A 22,124-nucleotide genomic window follows, 5' to 3' on the forward strand; every position below is an offset into this window, starting at 1 on the left:
TTTTTAATTTTTTTCGTCATCAATATTTCATGAACGAATGAACCGATTTTGACGCCGTTTGCGGCAATCGACGTGGTTTTCTGAGGTTAAGAGCTGATCATTTTTTAGAATCGATCGGTGAAGCCGTTTAAAAGTTATTTTAAAAAAACTGTTTTTTTCGAATTTTTTCGACAACGGTAAGTGAAGAACGAATCAACCGATTTTGACCCGGTTTGCGGCAATCGACGTGGTTTTTTGAGGTTAAGAGCTGATTAGTTTTTGGTATCGATTGGTATAGCCATTTAGAAGTTATTTCCAAAAAACCACTTTTGAAAAAAATTTTTAACTTCCCGCTAAGAAAATTAAAAATTTTCAAAAATCGAGAAGTTATTGGTTTCACCCCGTTTTTCGAAAATCGAGTTGTCATCAGATCTCGACGTTTAAAGGTCTTAGGAATCATCCTTGACAACTCCCGGGAGGGTGTCCGTATGTCTGTATGTATGTGTGTGTGTGTGTGTGTGTGTGTGTGTGTGTGTGTGTATGTGTGTGTGTATGTATGTATGTAAACCTCTCATAACTTTTGAACGGCTCAACCGATTGGACCCTACCAAACGGCATTCGGAAGAGTTCTACCAAACTTAGATTTCCTGAAAATTTGAGCTGATTTGGACCGGTAGATTCCAAGAAATCTCAAAAAAACTGCAAAAAAAATTTTTTTTCAAAAGTGGTTTATTTGGAATAACTTTCAAACGGCTTTACCGATCGATTCCAGAAACTAATCAGCTCTCAACCTTTAAAAACCACGTCGATCGCCGCAAAGCAGGCCAAAATCGGTTGATTTGTTCGTGAGATATCGAAAACGAAAGAAATCGAAAAAATTGAAAAAATTGAATTATTAAAGAAAAATACCAAAATTTTCTATCTTATCAATTTGTGTTCACATATTATTTATAGTACTCCAAAAACTACATCGATTGCCGCAAACCTCGTGAAAATGGATTGACCAATTCAAAAGTTATAGCCGATTAAAAAGTAAGAAAATTCTGTTCGATTAAACTGCTGACAGACTTTTGAGCTCGAAGAGCTCAAAAGTATCAAACAGCTTCATAGTGGAGCTCGAAGAGCTCAAAATAACATAGAACTTGCGTTTTTGAGCTCGAAGAGCTCAAAAACGTCGCAACAAGCGTTAAAATTGCGGACGCTGAATTGCTGAAATTAGCGGGAAGTCGCAGGGATGGCCCTTGGGTCAACCGTTTTTCTAATTTTTTTTGTAGTTTTTTTGAAATTTCTTGGAATCTACCGGCCCGAATCGGTTCAAATTTTCAGGAAGTCTAAGTTGAGTGAAACTCTTTGGAATGCCGTTTGGTAGGATCCAATCGGTTGAGCCGTTCAAAAGTTATAAGAGGTTTACATACATACATACACACACACGCACACACACACATACATACAGACATACGGACACCCCCTCGGGAGTTGTCAGGGAAGCTTCTCAGGGCCTTGAAACGTCAAGATTCGATGAGAACTCGATTTTCGAAAAACGGGGTGAAACCAATAACTTCCCGATTTTTGAAAATTTTCAATTTTCTTAGCGGGAAGTTAAAAAAAATAAGTTTTGGATTTCATTTCAGAGAAGTCGTAAGTGCTCATCTTCACGAAGTTGTATTGCCCATCGACAAACATAGTCTCAGGATGGAAATTGTCAACGGAGAAAATCAACGGAGGAGATCTTGGCCAAATTGTTGTGTAAACGATTCAAAGAGAGATAAGAAGTCTTATTATAAAATGCCTCGGTCTTTTGCGTAAGTTGTTGTCTAATATAAATATAAATGACATTCAAATGCTATTAAATATTTTTTCAGGTGTAATTCCGAATATTTTGCTTTCAGAAAAAAGCTTCACAGTACCGGCGCTAATGAATCTAATTTACGTCGCTGCAGATTGCGGAGTATTAAGCGGTTAGTACTCTAGTGTATGCAAAATATGTAACTCGAAATTTTCTGTCAACTAATATACTACTTCCCTCTTATTATCACACGAGATTTGTTTCTAACAGCCGGTTATTTGTTCCAGGTTGTATTGGAGTGGCATCATCATACTTCTAGTCTTGATTGTGATCTCTGCTTTGTTTGTATTATTATTATCAACATGAACCTGACCATTTAGAGATAACAGTGGTCCTACTTTGTAACATTTAATCGTCTATTTAGAGTGTCAGGTCAATAAATAAAACAAACCATTATCGTAACATTGTTTGCTTTCCATTAACACGTCAACATACCACAAGTGACAAGTATGCCATTCGTAGACGATGACTCTTATGTCTAGACAAGTAAAAATAGATCTATTACATTCAAGTCCTGTTTCTTAGTCTCAAGGTTAAACTTCATTGACATTAAAGAATTTATAAAAGTGACTACTAGTTATGTTAGCAGGTCGGAAAGGATTAAAGTGGAAGACGTAGTTAAGTTTAATGACGATGAAATCAGTGAATTTATTTCAAAGGAAGAACTAAGGGTTAATCTTAAAAAGAATATTATTTAGTGTAATAATTTACTATGACTTATAGTTGCTAGTAAAATTAAGATGCCTTTCTGTTGTAATAAAAATTATTCGATATACTCTAGTATCATTTATTTCCTTCATTTCATATGTTGTCATAGTTAAAATTTAGAATCCTTGTAATATTAGTCACTGAATATTGATATAAAAAAATTTTTATTCCTAATAGTTTTATATATTAGTACTCGATAGGAGGAGTTTATATATATGTATATATATTAAAATATATATATACCTCCTCGATGTTATTACTAATAATAAATAATATTTTCGAAACAATGATTTCGATGAGCAACTAAATTTTTGTCATCATATAATAGCGTCTATGATAAGCTTGATTACAAATGGCAGTCACTTAATATCTTATTAAATAAGCGAACGATATATCGCCGCCATTTTGTGATCAAACTGATCGTAGACGCCATTTTAAATATAAAATAATAACGCTGATATTACAAAAACCATAAATAATTTATTGACACTTATATACAATATTTACACTTAATTATAATTTCGATGTTTATTTTCGGGCCAATGAAAGATGATCAGAAGTAGGGTGATTTTCCAAGAGCTTCGCATTCCTTTCCATCATTTCTTTCAATACTGGAACGTCATCGATTGCTCGGCACCTATCACTGTCTAAAATGTCACAGATTCCCTCAACAGTAGTCATTCTTCCATCCACTAGTTTTTTCAACAGAGCAGCAGTCGTTGATGTTTCTACACTGAAAAAAATAATAATTTACAATTAATTACTTGTAACAAAAGAATTAATATAAATAGACTTTTGAGAACAGCACGTGAATTCAACTTACGCAGTGATTAACAGGAAGACACTCCTTAGACTCTGTTTCAGCTGTCACCATTGCAACCATCGAAATGAACAAAAGGATTAAACAGGCCATTTTCAAATTTTGCAGCGGACTTTTACAGTGTAGACCAGTTTGTTACAGATGTTAATACAACACTGATGTCCCCTATGAAGACCAGTCTTATATACCCTTGTATGACGACTTGTTTGTTCCCTTGTTCTAAAAAATCTAGTAGGATTTCCTGTCAAAATAGGATGCTGACTTATCGGTTATGCGATGATGTTTCCCTTGCGGGAGTAACAACTCTCAGTACTGGTCAGTTAGGTCATGCAAAATAATGACGACAGATGGCCTCAGAGTCAGCCATATTAATTATTCATTTTAGGTTAGTTCTCTGTAAGAATCTTTATCTAATAACGAAACAGAATCTAAAATAAACACATTATTTTTATAAATTGTTCGGGCCAGACAATGAAAACCATTAGTCAGTCTGGGAGTTATTGACTGACATTGGAAAGTCTTTGAAGGGATCGTACTCCAATCACGTAACAAATTTATAAATTCGATAAAAAAGTAGACTTATGAGTTTATAACCTTAAACACTTTGTGATCTTTAAGCAAACAATAAATTTTCATTCAACTTGTACGAAAGTTATAATTTTCATTTGTATAATGGATCCTGATATTAATAAAGTATATCAAAAGCTATTTGATGGTTATAAAAAAAGTAATCGTGAGATTTCAGCACAGCAAGCTCAAATAAATCTCAATAAAATATGGACAAAGTTGAAAGAGTCTTGCAAAACAAAATTTCTAGACATGTTTTCGAAAGCCAGTATTGTTTACAGATTATAAAATTTGGAAGATCTGAATGCTGCACAGAGTTTAGAAGTAATTTGAAATTATTACTCCCTGATATCCCTTGAAAATGACTGATTAAGGTCTGACGATACCACTACCTGATGATAAAACAGAATTCATGTGACATTTATTTTTATAATAGAACAGTTCATAAGAGAAGAATATTTTTAGTTAAGGGAAGGAGGGGTTGAAAAATTCTTCCAAATTGCGTTACGTAATTTAAGTATGACCCTATTATGACACTTCGACATTGCTAAAGTCGCATTCGGGTTATTCCACGGTCGCAACCTGAACAAAAGGTTATAAACTTTGACCTCAACCTTTATAGCTTCTAGATTTTAGGCATCAAAAATTCGATATATAAAGCGCGCAGATTCGTAAGAGCATCATTCGTAACTCGAAGCTTGCCAAGATCACTCGGAATATTTCAAGTTAAAAATGCGACAATTAGTACTTATCGCAAATTTGGTCATGACCATGACCATGATAGTGACCGAACCAACAGAAAAGCCAGTGGAATGTCTTTCCGCGTCGAGTCAAGTGAGTATTTTTTTTTCTACATTGTTTCGCAGCTCACTGAGCTTATAAGGGTTCGTATATTTAAGTAATAACTATCGTATTATTTTAATCGCTTTGTATGTACTTAATGAGCGTGTTTATATTTTCAGTGTGGACTGTCATCAGAACCATGTTGTAACAGAAAATTAGGAAACAGAAGTTCTCTAGTGATAGAACGATACTGCGATTACCTGGGAAGCAGGACTTGTGTTACACCGGACAAGATGTTTCGCTACGAAAATTCACGGCATATCGAGGAATTGAAGGATGACAGTGGATTTCAAAGAGACTACAATAATTATGTGGATGCTCTTGAGAAAATTGAACGACATCTAGATTTGAAGCTTTTCATGGACAGGATGTTCAGTAAATGAGTGGAAAAAAATATCTCAATCTAATAAATAATAATAATTGTTTACTATAATTGTACTTCATAACTCTTTGATGTATTAATCATGTCAATTTTTTTAGAACACGTGTAAATTCAATTCAATTGATAGTGTTAAAGACTCTCGTAGAATACAAGCGCATTTTTAATTGTATTGTACCATGTTCATTCTAAAACGTCTAAACATATGAATTATGGTCAAAACTATATATATTTACCAGACTATTACTATTAGTGTCCAGACGGTAAGGCTAGAACCAATGTCAACATTGTTGTAGAACTTAATGTCGTTGATAGCGTCGTAACTAATTTGTTAGAGTGTTCTATACTGATTAGAGTGTTCTATACTGATTAGGATTACTTTTTCATTACTAATTCGCATCATTAGATCACTATACTAATAGTTAATTAATTATTAATTATCTCATTTAATTATTGTAAGTACCCTGAATAGAAAATCGGATTCAAATGTATTGAAATGGAATTAAAAGGAATTGATCCCATGTTAACTGTATATCTATATAGTATCAATATATAGTTATACAATTGCATTGAGCGACATCTTTTCAATACATTTGAATCCGATTTTCTAATCAGGGTATATTGCATGCATTGCGCATGTAGATAAGCAATAAACATTGATTTATGTTCATTTGAAATTATAATGGCTTCTTATTACCATGTGGCTACAAATTGTCCGGCATATATTTAAATATAATAAACGTCTTAGTCAAGGCTAATTTTTGTTTTTTTTATTCTCTCCATGTGAAGCACTAATTACTACAGTAATCTTTCAATGAATCATTGAAACGAGTACTAGTGATAATGAATCACTGTTATTGCCAAGGGTCCTAATGGACAGTATTGGGAATGGCAGAGCCAAAGGAAAAATTATTCTTAAATTCCTTTTTTTTTAGTTCTCTATAATTCTTATGATGCAAGGATAGCCCGATGAAAAAAAAATTTATCTGATTATATATAATTATATATGATTCATATATAATCAGATCTGGCCAATTTTCAGATCTGATTATACATGAATCATATATAAGCATACATGATTAGATAAAATTTTTTTTCATCGGGAGGTTAGCTTTAGGAATATACCTTAGCTTAATCAGAGAATATTTTGATGCGCACGCTCAAAAAACCTTTATGAATTAAGGGTATGTAATGCAAAAATGCATAATAATAATGCTAATTTTTTAAAAATTATTTATTTGATTACATTATAATATTCTATAGTTAAAGCACACATAGATTCAAAATTTATAATAATCACACTAGTGTTGAATACAATACAAGAAGCTTACATTTATTGCTATAATTGACACACCAGACTAACTATCAACGCGTACAAGCAAAAAATATAGGCTACAGACATAAATATATAATGTCGGAAAAGAGACAACGTGTGTTTTGGATGACTGTACGTCTTTTAACTTCGGATTTACTGTACAGAGACCCAAAATAGAAACCCAGTATGTACTCTTCAGTTCTTCAAAATTTGTTTTGTTCAGATTCTTAGATAACCTTATATACTCGTCAAAGTTTGGAATGCTTTCATTGATCTCACACTTCCCCGTTCCAAATTTAAAGCACGTCGCTGATCCTGTAGTGAGTCCTCCGTAGATATTATTTGAGCAACAAGGAAGTTTTGACCTGGAACACTGAAAAATAACGATACTTGTTACTAAAATTTGTTGGAAGTAAATTGCACACCTCAAAAGGCTCTACAAATTTACTTACACTTAGTCCCAACGATAGGCAGGTTCTTCGAGGTGGAGGTTTGATGAGGTAACATGATGTCACAGGCCCGACAATCACAGTCATGAGTATCACAACAGAAATCGTGGAATTCATCTAAAACCGAGTTAACTCGCTACAAACTGAAAAGTTATTTTCCACAAGTCCTCACGGCAGGAAAGCTCGAAGACGTATGATTTCTTATTATCAATTCCGATTAATTTATAGATGATTTACGCATAAATTAGTGTCTATTCTTACCGATAAACAAAGGTGGGTGGAATTTAAATTAAGGTGTTAAGCGACAAGTAAACGGCGATTACTCTCGTTGTTCTCCAACTCAATGAATATCAGGGGGTACTTGAGTCAAACAAATTAACGTTTGAAATAGTTATTTATTCTTCCATGATTCCATTGGTTGTTGTTCTTACCAATAAAATCTTCGTCTAGCTTAGTTAACGCCATAACTCAACGCTTAAAGTATTTTAAACACTGAATCGCTATCTTTGTATCATTAAGCCAAGCTCCCTTCGACTAGACATCTTATAAATGGAAGAAAATATTAGGTTTACGTATATAAGGGTGATGACGCCCACAGAATCTATTAATGAAACTTCATCATTTCACAATTACTTTCAGTTTGGATGACTTCCGTAACTTAATAAACTTCGACAGTATTACTTCATAGATGTGCTAGATGAAATGACTTCACGAAGGACAGAGGCGGTCTATGTGACGTCACGAGTCAAGTACCAAGTATTTTCGAAATTTCAATTATAGGTATTCATGTCAATGTTTATTCAAATGGTGGAGAATCTAGACTGATTGTATGAAGCTACGTTGACAACAGAGCTGGTTTATTATTACAAAACTACGGCTTTAAACTATGAACTTTCGTACTGTTACCAACTAAGGGATTAAGGTGTGAATTTTAGTACTGTATCAATTGCTGATTAGGCATGAATTACAGAAGATCCATACATTACTTGATGTCGATTGCATAAGCTTTTTTGATAATGAATTAAACTACTGATCAAAGTCTTGAGCTACTATTCCATCAATAACAGAGCTCTGGTGATTTTTTTCAAGTCCTAACTTTCGACTTCAGTAGTCTACCTGTTACCACTACAGCAGCCAAGAAGAGTCCAGCGGGGGACTTCGTGTGCCCCGAGTGCGGCCGACGATGCCTGTCTAGGATAGGGCTCGCTTCACACGCCAGATCACACACGAAAACCTAAGTACCTTTATTTACCTTTTGATCGCTACGAGAATTTTATATAATTTACAATAGTAAACTTTATTAGAATGTAATAAGTTTCATTTTATGCTGTAACCTTTGTTGGCTATGGCCGAATGTGGCGGTCAAACGGTTAAGAATCAATACCTAGAGAATTTGATATAAAGGTGGATTGTCAAAGAAAATTTTGTAGCCACAGTGAATTCTAAAGTATCAAAAAGTGGCGCCATCTTACCGGGCATCGCTTGAAACGATGCCGCCATACCTTTGGCCTTAGATCTATTAGATGGCGCCACTTTGATATTTAACAAATTTAACACGTCGTCAGTAAAATAATAAGGATCAAAGTCAAATGGCGTTCTAAAAGTTTTAATCATGTGTCGAAAGATGGCAGTAAATTTACTGTGGCTACTAAGTTTTCTTTGACAATCCATCTCTATTTAAAATTCTCTTGATACCAGTAAGAATTACTGTGTCTTTAGCGGTTTATCTGTACATAAAGCTAATCTGACAGCATTTTGGTATTAGAGTACTTGCAGTCCAGCCCAGTAAAGATGATGATTGATGAGGGTTATGCAAAATATTACATTATTTTTAATATGAAAAAATGGCAATTGTATGCCTTTTCCTACTGACAAATATATTTGAAACTTTTTACATTAGTACTTAGCATACTGTAGAACAGTAATTTAAAATGAGTCAGTGTGGCTACCGCCAGTTCGGCACTGACAAACGCTATCGAGAACGTAACTTAACTTTCTATGCATCTCGCTCGTACTCGCATATAAGTGTAAGCGAGATGTATAGAAAGTAAATTACGTTCTCGATAGCGTATATACCAGTTTTGACACTGTCATTGAGTCGTCATGGTACGTATGGAAGGTGGAGTTAAGGAAATAAATCTCCATGTACCAAAAAGTGTCATCAAAAAACCTTAAATAGGTGGCGCTACAATACCCAGAATACTTGAAAAAACAAAAAAAAAAAACAAATAGCGCACTTCACTCCGTCAATAACGCCTAGGTTCTTAGCTACTCTAGCGCTACTCTGGGGAGATTTGGAACTATTTATTTATAGCTGACAGCTGGACATTTTTGCAACAGTTCTACCACAAGAGATTTCACTCTTAAATCCACACTCCATAATGGTACGGGTAAGAGGGAGTTTTCTGAAAATAGTGTACCCAGTGTAAGTTAAGAAAAAATAATTGCTGTCAGTTTTTACAAAACAATTAAGCATTCAATTTCAATAAAAACTTAGTTTCGGTGTTCAATTCATAAATTATAAGCGATAATAGAATGTAAAAAAGCTGTGATTAACTATTCTTAACCTTTTGGACGCTTTCTCTCTCGCATCAAAATATGGCATACACGCCCACATCTTCTTCTTTTAAAATATGGCTTCCATCAAATCTATGATGATTTTGCCAATGTCAAGTTTCGTTGTAAGTTTTAAGTGTGCTCGTAGAGCATGACGTTGTTCGGTAGTTGCTTTTAGTAAAGAGATAGCTGGACTTTACTAAAAGCCACGATGGATTGCCGGATGTTGATTAAAACATGGTTAAACGCGTTTCAAGATTAGTTTTTCATTAACTGCACACTTCCACGATAGTTCACTGCATAATAAGCTATCAATACTACACTTTGAACAACATAAATGAGCAAAACACAAAAAAATATTCTCGAGATGTCTTCGCCATCTTGAATCTCAACGACAACCGCCCACATCTTAACTAGTTAGAAACGAATTTACACCCTATCTGTCAACAGTAAAATTGCTTTGTCAGCGTCTGCCATGACCCCTTCTATGAAAGGTAGAGGCAAGGAACAGAAACTCCTTAGGCAGAATTGTTGCAAAACTGTCCAGCTGTCAGCTATAAATAACAGTTCCAAATCTCTCCAGAGTAGCGCTAGAGTAGCTAAGAACCTAGGCGCTATTGACGGAGTGAAGTGCGCTGTCTATGATTAGATTTTTTTCTCAAGTTTTCTAGGTATTGTAGTGCCACCTATTTATGGTTTTTTGTCGGACACTTTTTGGTATATGGAGATTTTGTTCCTTGCCTCTACCTTCCATAACCCCTTCGTTGGCGTGGTAGGCACGTCGGCACTCGACCACTTTAATGGCTCTTGGCGTTAAGGGTTAACAACTTACCCTAACTGGGTACAATATTTTCTGGAACCTACCATCAATAATGCATAAACTGAGTCGCATGGACCTCTGCCTCTTGTAATATGTCACAAACTTACAAGTACCTATGTCATTTTTAGGGTTCCGTAGCCAAATGGCAAAAAACGGAACCCTTATAGATTCGTCATGTCCGTCTGTCTGTCCGATTATGTCACCGCCACTTTTTTCTACATTTAAATCCTCGTTCTACCTATTTATAGAAAAATTCACTTGTGTGATATGTAAAAATCTGTAAAAATAAAAAGTATATGATTTTTAATTTTGTTTTTTTTTTTTTACACACCAGGTAAAATTATATACAAGCGATAGTATTGCTATTTTTAACTTTTCGCAAGTTGTTAGAGTTCCGTACCCAAAGGGTCAAACGGGACCCTATTACTGAGACTCCGCTGTTCGTCCGTCCGTCTGTTACCAGGTATGTCACCATGTATCTCATGAACCGTGATAGTTAGCCAGTGGAAATTACTACAGATTATGTATTTCTGTTGCCGCTATAACAAAAAATACTAAAAACAGAATAAAATAAATATTTCTTTCCAATCTCAAGGTTCTCATCCAACCACCGAAGTTAAGCAACGTCGGGCGGGGTCAGTACTTGGATGGGTGCCCGTTTTTATAGATAATGGTACGGAACCCTTCCTGTGCGAGTCCGACTCGCACTTGGCTGGCTTTTTTTTCATTTATGCCTAGTAAAGAAAAGGTGATAAATGATACAAAAACCAATGATATACAATTTTAATTCACTCCGTTACAAAAGTTACTTTCACGTGACACTACACAATAATATATACACAGCTATAGTCAGACCGTTATGCAGATTAATCTATAAATTAAACGCTTTTTATCATCTCTTGTTGGCTAACTACTTTAAAATATAAAGCGTTTGACGGAATGTTAGAGATATATTATTGCAAGTATATTTTACATTAGTGATTTATCAGAATCGTATATATGTGTGTACTTTGCTTTACATAACTAGGCAAAGAAAAAGTGCACAAAATAAAAACACAAGTTTGTGATGTTTAAATTCTTAAAATAATACTTTAAATTATACAAATAATAGCTAACATTGAAGTAACAAGTAATATAAACCAGTATATTATAATTATAAATCAATAAATGTTGTCACCAATATAGGCAACCACTGTAATAGGCATCATATACATTCATTTAACCTTTTGACCGCCACCGTCGGCTATGGCCGACATCTGAAATACTTGCCAAGGAGGCCAACGACGGCTACAGCCGACAGTTTCGCCAATGCAATAGGGACTAACGCGGGACTCCGTAAAGTTCAATTTCGTTTAAATAATCGCGATCGCCTGCGTCCGGGGCACGGCAAGTTCCTTCGCTGTCTGGCGTTCAAGAGGTTAAAATAGTCGTTAGGGTATTTTTAACTGTTATGATTTCTGATTGGCCGATCTTGCACTATAAAACCAATAAAATATATTTTTTTAACATTAAATTCGATAATTCTACTAAATTATAACTTAACCTGGCTATTTTGTTTTATATTTCTCAGGTGACAACCAATACTCAATAATGGCAATAAAATAACAAAGCAAAAATCAACCTTGTTTGATTGGTAGTATTGTAGTAGTAATTATTGAGTTTTGGTTGTCACCTGACGATTTATTCGTTTGTCGTCACACACAGACGTTTCACAAAATACAACACGAATGAGCCCTTTAGGGGCTTATCACACGTGCGATTTGCGAGCGAGTTGAAAGCGAGGCGAGCACGCAACGACTTCGCCGCGAGCACGTTACGAGTTCGCCGCGAGTGCGTGACGATTTCGCCGCGAGCGCGTGACGATTTCGCCGCGAGCGTGCAATGAATTCGCAGCGTACTCGCGGGAAAATCGCTGATAGTGACCTGAGTCTTGGACAGTCAGTTACAAAATGGATTCCGACGAGGAAACACTTCTGTTAGCTTTATTGCTTCGGAGACGTAAGAAACAAAAACAAAGACAGAAGAGACGGTTTTGGGAGGATCCATTTATAATTAATCGACTGCAAGAGAGTGACTACTATGTTCTGTTTTGCAAACGAATAAAAAATAATCCCAAAAAATTTCGTTCCTAACTGCGAATGTCAAGACTTACATTTTACGAATTGTTACAAGTGATCCAACATGACATGCTTCCGCTGACACTCGTAGATAATAAACGTGATAGATAATAAACTAAAGTGGCTAGAAATGAATTTTGCTGACGAATATACAGCACGGCGGCCCATTTCTAGTCGCGGCGAACTCGCTGCACGCTCGCGGCGAAATCGCCACGCACTCGCGGCGAGATCGTTACGCACTCGCGGCGAACTCGCTGCGTGCTCGCTTCGCTTTCAACTCGCTCGCAAATCGCAAGTGTGATAAGGCCCTTATTATTTAGTGTAAGTCAGGAACAACACTCGTTAACCTTTTGAAGGCCAGACGGCGAAGGAATATGCTGTGACGGACGCCAGGCGATTATTTAAGCGAAATTCAGCTATACGAAGGTCCGCGTAAGTCATTACTGCATTCGCGATGCTGTCGACTGTGGCCGTTGACGTCCTGGGCAAGATTTTCCGATGACGGCTAACGCCGACTGGCGGTCAAAAGGTTAAGTTGGTTATTTTTTGCGCTTTTGACAAATCGAAGCTCTACCTAGTACCACAGCATATATTTGAGTGACAATTTTTTTTATACGCATTAAAAACTAAGTAACATTTATGTTTATTTAACATAAAATCAAACATCTTTATTAAAATAATGATAAAATGCCCTCATATGTTAAATATGTAATACGTAATTGGGTCAAAATACTTTTTAATGCCTACTAGGAATTGTATACAAATTTTGTTTCTAGAGGCAAATTAATTAATTAATGAGAACACTTCATTACTTTTTTTATATTTATTCAGAATATTTATAATGCAGCGAAGTATTCACGATAACTATATTATTTATACCGATATTTTAAAAACATGGGATGTCCTAACAACAACTGCGTTACCAGATATTTTATTAGAAAAACAAAATCCAGGAAGAACATCGGTTAGTGGTAAACAACAAGAAACTTCTGGAGTCAAAGTATTTTAAATAAATATTACTGTATTTTATTTTATAAATTATGCTAATAAGTCTTTGGGGCAAAATGGTAACGCAGTGGTAATAATAATAGAGTTACCTACGGTAAAACCGTTGACTCATTTTTGCGTTAAAAATTGATTTCAAATTGAAAAGGGACTAGTTTTTAGGCATTTAAAAGTATTTTGATCCAATTCTTAACTTGAAAACTGACGTTGTAAGACTTGCAAAATGTCCGATGCTTATTACAAACATACTATAGTATTGAATTCATTTTTATTGCACAGTAACAATATAAGCCCAGCGGGCTTCCTATTTCACAATAAGGGTGACATTTTCAATTGTGAAAAAAAAAGCCTTTTAAAAAAAAAGGTTTAAAAAAGTCCAGGGGACTTAATGCCGAAGGCATTTTTGAACACTCATAGCCCTTTATTGTACGTATTACTGAAAATAAAAGTATTACCAGAGATTAGGCAGCACAGCTCTGATGATGAGAGATGATGGAGTCAACATCTACCCGGGACACATAATTTGAACGGCCCAGTTTTCTGCAATTCAAGTGTAAATGTAAATTAAGTAATACCTTCTAAGGATCTGTGTGTTGTGATGTCATTGTATAGAATAAAGAACTTTTTTTATTATATATCAGTTTTGTCATATTCAGTAGTGCTATATACCTACATAAAACATTTGTGCTTGGACATTTTCTGATATCTTGCCAGGACAGATCAGTATTTTCTGATATCTTGCCGGGACAGATCAGTATTTTCTGATATCTTGCCGGGACAGATCAGTATTTTCTGATATCTTGCCGGGACAGATCAGTATTTTCTGATATCTTGCCGGGACAGATCAGTAATTAGGACATGAATTATATTACTGCGTTAATGAACCCGTATTCATTGTTATGTTATTGTAAGCTGTTACATTCATTCTTTCCGTAGCGGGGTAAAAACAACCTAAACCTTAATGTAATCACAGATACTAAAATGACTGACCGAGTTGTCCCAATTTATCTGATAGATCTCATTTTACTACATAATTGGTACAATAGCCATTGTTGTGTAGTCAATTGGTCAATCGAGAAGTCACTTGAGGCAGCACAGGTGCCCCCTGTTTACTGGCGCGAAGTATAAGATACCTGCTTCAAAGAAGGCCCCGTTCTTAAGCTGGCCTACTTTCGACATTTGAAACTTTTATAAGTGTGAAGTGGTTCCATTTTGTGTCCATGTCCGCTAGTACCATATACAAACCTGCAAGCTCATATTAAGCATAAGAAATAATAAAAATAACGATGAGGCTTCTTTGGCGCAGGAACCTTAATGACAAGTTATATTTAGGAACCTCCCTATCCGCACGTACAGCTTACGCGTACATTCTCGGGAAACAGTGCTAGTACATTATCGGTGAACAATGTTAGTACATTCTCGGAGAACAGTGCTAGTACATTTACGGGGAACAGTGCCAGTACATTCTCGGGGAACGGTGCTATTACATTCTCGGGGAACGGTGCTAGTACATTCTCGGGGAACGGTGCTAGTACATTCTCGGGGAACGGTGCTAGTACATTCTCGGGGAACGGTGCTAGTACATTCTCGGGGAACAGTGCCAGTACATTCTCGGGGAACGGTGCTAGTACATTCTCGGGGAACAGTGCTAGTACATTCTCGGGGAACCGTGCTAGTACATTCTCGGGGCACAGTGCTAGGTACCTACGCCTCCGGGTCCCTGCGCATGAGCGCCAGGTCGGCCTGCACCATGTCGCGCACCAGCTCCGGGAACGACACGCGCGGCCACCAGCCCAGCTTGGCCTTGGCTTTGGACGCGTCGCCGAGGAGGAGGTCCTAGAACAACATTTGCTTTAATACGCAATTTACATTCTGAAACATTTTAATGTTGTACTTAAAAGAGGTAATGGATTTGCAGTTTGTCGTTGGTGGCGGTAAATTGTTCCAACACTTTGTTGCAGCATCTCGGAAGCTGCGACGAGAAGCGGGCGTACCGTGTTGAGTACCTACCGTTAAGTCTGAGAGCACCACATACATGACCTTTCGAAAACTAAAGTTTTTCAAATATATAAGAGGGTTGATAATCGCGAATGACTCTAAAAAGCAATGAAGCAATGTGCGAGGTAAGTCAATTCACAAGAGCTGGCATGAAAGGAACGAATAAGGGAATGAAAATATCTATATGTGTGTGTGTGACATTAACCAATAAAATGGCGGCTCTGAATGAATACCGAAGTACGCGCCAAACATCCCTGAAAGACTGTCACTTTATTTGGATAGAATAAGCTATTTCTATTTATTTATTCATAAAACATTTTTTACATTGTGTTTAAATTATAATCCTTATAAAATTACTTAAAACTAAATGAACAAAAACAACAAACATACTACTAATATTAAAATTAAGAAAAAACACGAAAATGAATAAAATGGGAATTAGTATTTAGTTACAAATATAAATGTAGGATGTCAAATTGTAAATTAAGAAATGAATAACACTGTATTATAATTTATATATTAAAATTTAGTTCCCTCACAAATTCCTCTACCGAATAGTAGTACTCCTCTAGCAAGAAAGACTAACTTATTTAAAAAAAGATTGGCAATTTGTGAATGACTTTTAACTCAACAGGTAACCTATTAAATATTACAGTAGCCTGGTACCCTGCCGTTTGCTTGACTACTTTGAGTCTGGTACTCACGGTCTGAGGTAAATCTCTATGCCTTGAAGCTATAGGAACCGTGCGCGTTGGAGGGTCTGCCATCTTGTGGTCTGAATCGGAACCATAAACATGTACATTTACACGTCACGTGTTTTCTTGTGCATAGTAGGTTCTGCCATCTTTTGGGCTACATCGGAACAATAAACATATATCACATTTACGCTTCGCGCCAAAAATCTGACAGCTCCTGTGCTGCCTCCTATAGTTAATGCACGCTCCCTATACGTCGATCCCTCTGTTCTGTAGTTTAAATCAAGTGCACATTTTTAACCAAGTCCGTGACTATAATCAGTATGTATAGGCTGGGAACAATTAAGATTCTGAAGTCTAAAAAGTAAGGTTTACATGGAGTCTCCTGTGGTACCCTTGACATTATTCTAATAGCTCTTTTCTGCGCAATAAAAGCAGCCTGCACATTATATTTGTAACTATTGCCCCAGAGCTGGATACTGTAACGCAATTTGAATTCGACCAGTGCATGGTAAACCATTCTCAGTTGAGTATGTCGTAACTCATCTCTAAGACTTCTGAGGGCGAAGCATGCGCAAGTTACTGCGTTTATCACAGCAGATAATTCAGGCTTCCAGTTTAAATAGGAATCAATGTACACTCCTAAAAATTTGGCAACCTCCACCTGCTATTGACCTGCTCTATCTTATCACCCTCAAGGGAAATCTACAATGCATCTTTATTTTTGGCTGTCGTTCTAAATAACATTACACTGGTCTTTTTGGCGTCCAGTTTCAAATTATTAGCCTGAAACCACCTCGGGAATGTTCCCAGAGCATAATTAACCATAATGTATAATTCTGATATGCTGCTTCCTGATATAACGGCATTCGTATCATCCGGAAAAACAACTAAGGTGGTGTCGGGGACATTATCTTCAATGTAATTGGGTACTTGACACATGTTGAATATTATAACAAAATTTAGTTAAATGGATAGAAAATGAGCCCAGGGATCGGAACCGGTTTTTTGGAAAAACTTTGAAATAAACATATATTTCGGTTTATTTTATACTCCAAATATAGGACTCGGTTGTGTTTTTAGATAACGACTTCGTATTATGAGATTGCCCAATTAGAAATGAAATAATTAACAAAGAACGAAAAAATACCGTTTTCGTTCCCATACAAAAAATACCGGTTTCCGATCCCTGAATGAGCCATCCATTATAAAAAATAAAAAATTTAAAAAATTATATTGAGATTATAAAAAAATACAAGGCTCCGAAATCTCAAAAAAAAAAAAATTTTCTTTCGAAAATAGAAAAGAAAATGGTACCATTCAATTCCTTACATTTTATTGAAAAATAAATTGTATGACAACTATACACATAAACGCAATATTTCAGGGTCAAAATGGCAATTTCCTTGATCTTCCATACACTTAGGACAGACTTATATGATGACGTCACATCACCTTATCATTTTGTTAGAGGCGTTTCAATCCTCGAGTGCGAGCGTCAGACTTTAACTCTCATTTCTGATCTTTGTGTTGCTTAAATGCCATGAGTCCTATATAGACATTTGATCCTCAGGCAAATCAAGATCGTTTGACATTATTTACAAAAACAGTCAAGTAGCCAATTGATTAGATCATTGGTAAAAACAATGAAGAAAGTAGGGCCTAATATGGAGCCCTGTGGAACCCCTCTGTGTGCTTTAGCAATGCGTGATCTGTGGACTTTTTCATCTCATCAAAGCTTATGTATGTGCCCTGGAAGACAGCCTAGATCAACGGTTATGATCTTTTGTTGCCCTGAATTGCGTTACTCATTTGTCCTGAGCCTTAAGTAGTCTCGTAGCCTTCGAGCAACACCGGCTTCTGACTAGTCGGAAGGGAGAAGCCCAAGCGATATCTTACCGAACAAATCATTCTGCCATTATCTGCGGGGGGAAACGTGCACACAGTCGCACTTCTCACTCACTACATACAAAATCCTATCTGTAAAGACGATACAAATACATAGAAGATGACAAACGCCTGAGACAAGTGTTGCAAACCTCGATCTTCTTTTGTGTACGGACGAGCCACAACATGCACCGCCATAGGTACAGTTGTACCTATGCTTCGGCAGAGGGGAAATAGTATGAATGCCGTCTCCCTTCCCGGCGTTGCTCGAAGCTCGTAGCACTCACCACTTTCAGTAGGTCTTATACTTGGGGTTCATTTTGATTTTACTATTAACGGATGGGCAAAGAAACTCACCACTTCAGTAGGCCTAAAATACTTCGGGTTCACTTTAATCAGCAACTGCTCGGTTTGGGCGTCATGGCCGGTCTCGTCCACACCGGCGCCGCGCCACGCGACCGTCCGTCCGACGACCGCGAACGCTTTCTCCACGAATTCGCGCACGCTGTGCGTCTCTCCTGTAGCTACTACGAAGTCTTCTGGCTCGTCTTGTTGCAGCATCAGCCACATTGCCTGAAAAATGAAACTGTTACTGCGCTGTTGACTAACACCTAAACTGTGTCTAGGTATCTGTAACTAACATGAATAAAATCTTATCATATAGACTCGATGGTCAAGCAAGAGTTGTTTTGTCGACCGGTCTGGCCCAGTGGGTAGTGACCCTGCCTCTGAAGCTGATGGTCCTGGGTTCGAATACTGGTAAGGGCGTTTATTTATTTATTTAAACTATACAACAATGTACAAATGGACTCGAATTATTTGAACTCTTGTTTTAGCAAATCCGCTTGAAAGAAAACTTACTTGGAGCTATTTGGCTTGGATTTATTTGTGTGATGACCACAGATATTTGTTCCTGAGTCATGGGTGTTTTTTTGTATGTAGGTATATAATATAAATATCGTTGTCTGAGTACCCACAACACAACCCTTCTTGGCTTACCGTGGGACTTAATCAATTTGTGTAAGAATGTCCATATAATATTTATTTATTTATTATTTAGTATCTGTGTATGTGGCGGCGGCCGATCATAAATTTAGGCAGATCATGAAATTCCTAGGCATATCCTGAATCGAGAAAATCATTCTCGTTCCCTGAGTTTTATTTTTGGACTGTTTGCCCTTCGGGAAAGGGCTTTGGGTAAGAGCGTGCGACTTTTAACCCGGATGTCGCGGGTTCAAACCCCGGCTCGTACCAATGAGTTTTTAGGAACTTATGTACGAAATATCATTTGATATTTACCAGGTGAAGGAAAACATCGTGAGGAAACCGGACTGTTCTCAATAAGCCCTCAGTCCTAAGTTTACCCTCTTGGTTTGTAAGGTCAGATGGCAGGCTCCCATAAGTCCCATAAGTCATTCCAGATCTAGAGCAGAGCCCAACTGGGGAAGTACCTCCACCTTACAGAAAACAGCAGCCAAATAACACTAGACCCTACTCTTAGTGTTGTGTTCCTGCCGGTGAGGGGGTGGGGGGGGGGGGGGGGGTTTAAGGGTCGGCAACGCGCATGTAACTCATCTGGAGTTGCAGGCGTACATAGGCTACAGAGACTGCTTACCATCAGGCGGGCCGTATGCTTGTTTGCCACCGGCGTGGTATAAAAAAAAAAACCGGACTAATCCCAATAAGCCCTCAGTCCTAAGTTTACCCTCTTGGTTACCCTCAAGGTCTGATGGCAGTCGCTTTCCTATAAATTAGCCTACGCCAATGCTGGGGATTAGTTGGCAAACGGACCCCAGGCTCCCATAAGCCGTGGCAAAAATGTCGGGATAACGCGAGGAAGGAGTTCGCACAACCTGACGAACGGATCCTACGTATCTATTGGTTTAATGTGACGGCATATGAAATGTGGAACACCAGTTAAACCGTATACATGACAGTAAAAACCCCATGTTTATAAATCACTTTGAAATATTACTTGATAACCGATAAGCTGATGAGTTCTGTAGGCAAATTATTGCTTCCGTTGTTTGTAGTTAAATCATTTACAGTAGATAGATTAGCGAAATAGGGATTTCTTTAAAAATATTGGCATTTTAGTAAAATCTATTGCACCAGTTTTTTTTAATACCACGACGGCGGCAAGCAAGCATACGGCCCCCCTGACAGTAAGCAGTTACTGCAGCCTATGGACGCCTGCAACTCCAGAGGTGTTACATGTGACCGACCCTTTAAAAACCTGTACACTCCTTTTTTGAAGAACCCCATACTGTAGACCCTCGGGTAAACCTCGGCAGGGAGCTCATTCCACAGCCGGAGCGTCCGCGGGAGGAAGTTCCTCTTAAACCGCACAGTGCGCGACCATTTAGGTTCTAGGGTGTGAGGATGAACTCCCTGCCGACGGCGGGCGGTGCGGGGATAGAAAGCGGCCGTTGGCATCATCTTATTAATTCATTTATTTATTTTTAATTCTTATGATTTGAACTGTATTGAATTTTTTCGCTTCCTCTAATTTCAGAATTTCATACAATTTAGCTTCATATTTCTACCTAATAAATGAAATTTTTTTTATAATATTTGGAAATCAGATCTGCGATTTCGTCTATATAATCTCCTTCTCCTACTCTCCATAATCCTTGGCATGTCTGCAATCTCTCATTCCTCAGCTCTATATACTCCATGAGCCCTAGTGTGATCTTCGCGACGCCTCGAGTGATCTTCGCGACTAAGTTCTCTCGTAGACTGTCGTGGTTCAAGAAACCTATAGGTTTTCAGAAAGAAACTAATATAATTACCTCAACATAATCCTTGGCATGTCCCCAATCCCTCTTACAGTCCAGATTCCCCAGCTCTATATACTCCATGAGTCCTAGTGTGATCTTCGCGACGCCTCGAGTGATCTTCGCGACTAAGTTCTCTCGTAGAGTAGACTGTCGTGGTTCAAGAAACCTATAGGTTTTCAGAAAGAAACTAATATAATTACCTCAACATAATCCTTGGCATGTCCCCAATCCCTCTTACAGTCCAGATTTCCCAGCTCTATATACTCCATGAGCCCTAGTGTGATCTTCGCGACGCCTCGAGTGATTTTTCTCGTGACGAAGTTTTCTCCTCGTCTGGGACTCTCGTGGTTGAAGAGGAGGCCGTTGCAGGCGAACATGCCGTAGGCCTCGCGGTAGTTTATTGTTATCCAGTAGCCGTAGAGTTTGGCGCAGGCTGGAACATAAGGAAATGTTCATATATATTTATAAGAGAACAGAGCTTTGATTTTTTTTTATTCTACGTCGGTGGCAAACAAGCATACGGCCCGCCTGATGGTAAGCAGTCTCCGTAGCCTATGTACGCCTGCAACTCCAGAGGAGTTACATGCGCGTTGCCGACCCTAAACCCCCCCACGTTGAGCTCTGGCAACCTTACTCACCGGCAGGAACACAACATTATGAGTAGGGTCTAGTGTCATTTGGCTGTGGTTTTCTGTAAGGTGGAGGTACTTCCCCAATTGGGCTCTGCTCTAGATCTGGAATGACATCCGCTGTGCTGTGCCCTACCACACAGAGCGAGATGACATTCACAATGCCCATATCTCTCGTTTGGACGTAGTTTAAGGACGTACCCGGGTCCAAAATGAATGTGAATTAAACTCTTTGAACACCACCACGTAAACCTTGTCGGATTGCGCGAAGAGGTGTTCATAGGCTACGGAGACTGCTTACCATCAGGCGGGCCGTATGCTTGTTTGCCGTCGACGTAGTATTTAAAAAAGATGTCGGCCTGCAGCCGCGCACTTCAGTTGAAACTGAGATTGTGACTAACCGGTTTAAAAGTCTAAGACCTAGAAAAAATCGTGCCCCGAGGTTGGAGCTAAAGGTGGCGCTGTACGGCAGCGCCGGGTTTTGTGATAATAACTAACTAACTGAACTAACTGCTTTGGCTCAGCGATCCAAAACGAATCTTGGCCTCCGAAACGAGAGAACGCCACCTGTCCCGATCCAGCGCGGTTTCCTGCCATGAATTGGCATTCAGCCGACGCAGGTCCGCCTCCACGACATCACACCAGCGGTACCTTGTGATAATAGAGTTGTTAAATGATGAAAGAAGAGTGCACGCAGCGAAAATGAGAATGTTGAGATGGATGTGTGGAGT

The 22,124-nt window shown here is 37.9% G+C and overlaps 1 protein-coding gene and 1 long non-coding RNA gene across 3 annotated transcripts in view; both read right to left on the bottom strand.

The window, feature by feature from the left end:
• LOC133525449 (uncharacterized) overlaps window positions 1-22,124 on the bottom strand; it is a 109,100-nt gene that overhangs the window by 31,090 nt on the left and 55,886 nt on the right. The window lies entirely within an intron of this gene.
• LOC133525432 (GDP-mannose 4,6 dehydratase) overlaps window positions 12,724-22,124 on the bottom strand; it is a 29,291-nt gene continuing 19,890 nt past the window's right edge. The window contains exons 5-8 of one of the 2 annotated variants that reach the window (XM_061861681.1): window positions 20,965-21,197; window positions 18,342-18,557; window positions 15,113-15,240; window positions 12,724-13,944 (exon numbers count right to left, since the gene is read on the bottom strand). In XM_061861681.1, coding sequence (XP_061717665.1) covers window positions 13,866-13,944; window positions 15,113-15,240; window positions 18,342-18,557; window positions 20,965-21,197 — 656 coding nt within the window. In that variant the 3' untranslated portion in view covers window positions 12,724-13,865. Of the gene's footprint in view, window positions 13,945-15,108; window positions 15,241-18,341; window positions 18,558-20,964; window positions 21,198-22,124 lie in introns of both variants that reach the window. The other variant, XM_061861682.1, reaches the window with a different exon arrangement.

This window comes from Cydia pomonella, chromosome 15 (genome assembly GCF_033807575.1).
Source record: "Cydia pomonella isolate Wapato2018A chromosome 15, ilCydPomo1, whole genome shotgun sequence".
In the NCBI taxonomy this organism is placed as follows: Eukaryota; Metazoa; Arthropoda; class Insecta; order Lepidoptera; family Tortricidae; genus Cydia; species Cydia pomonella.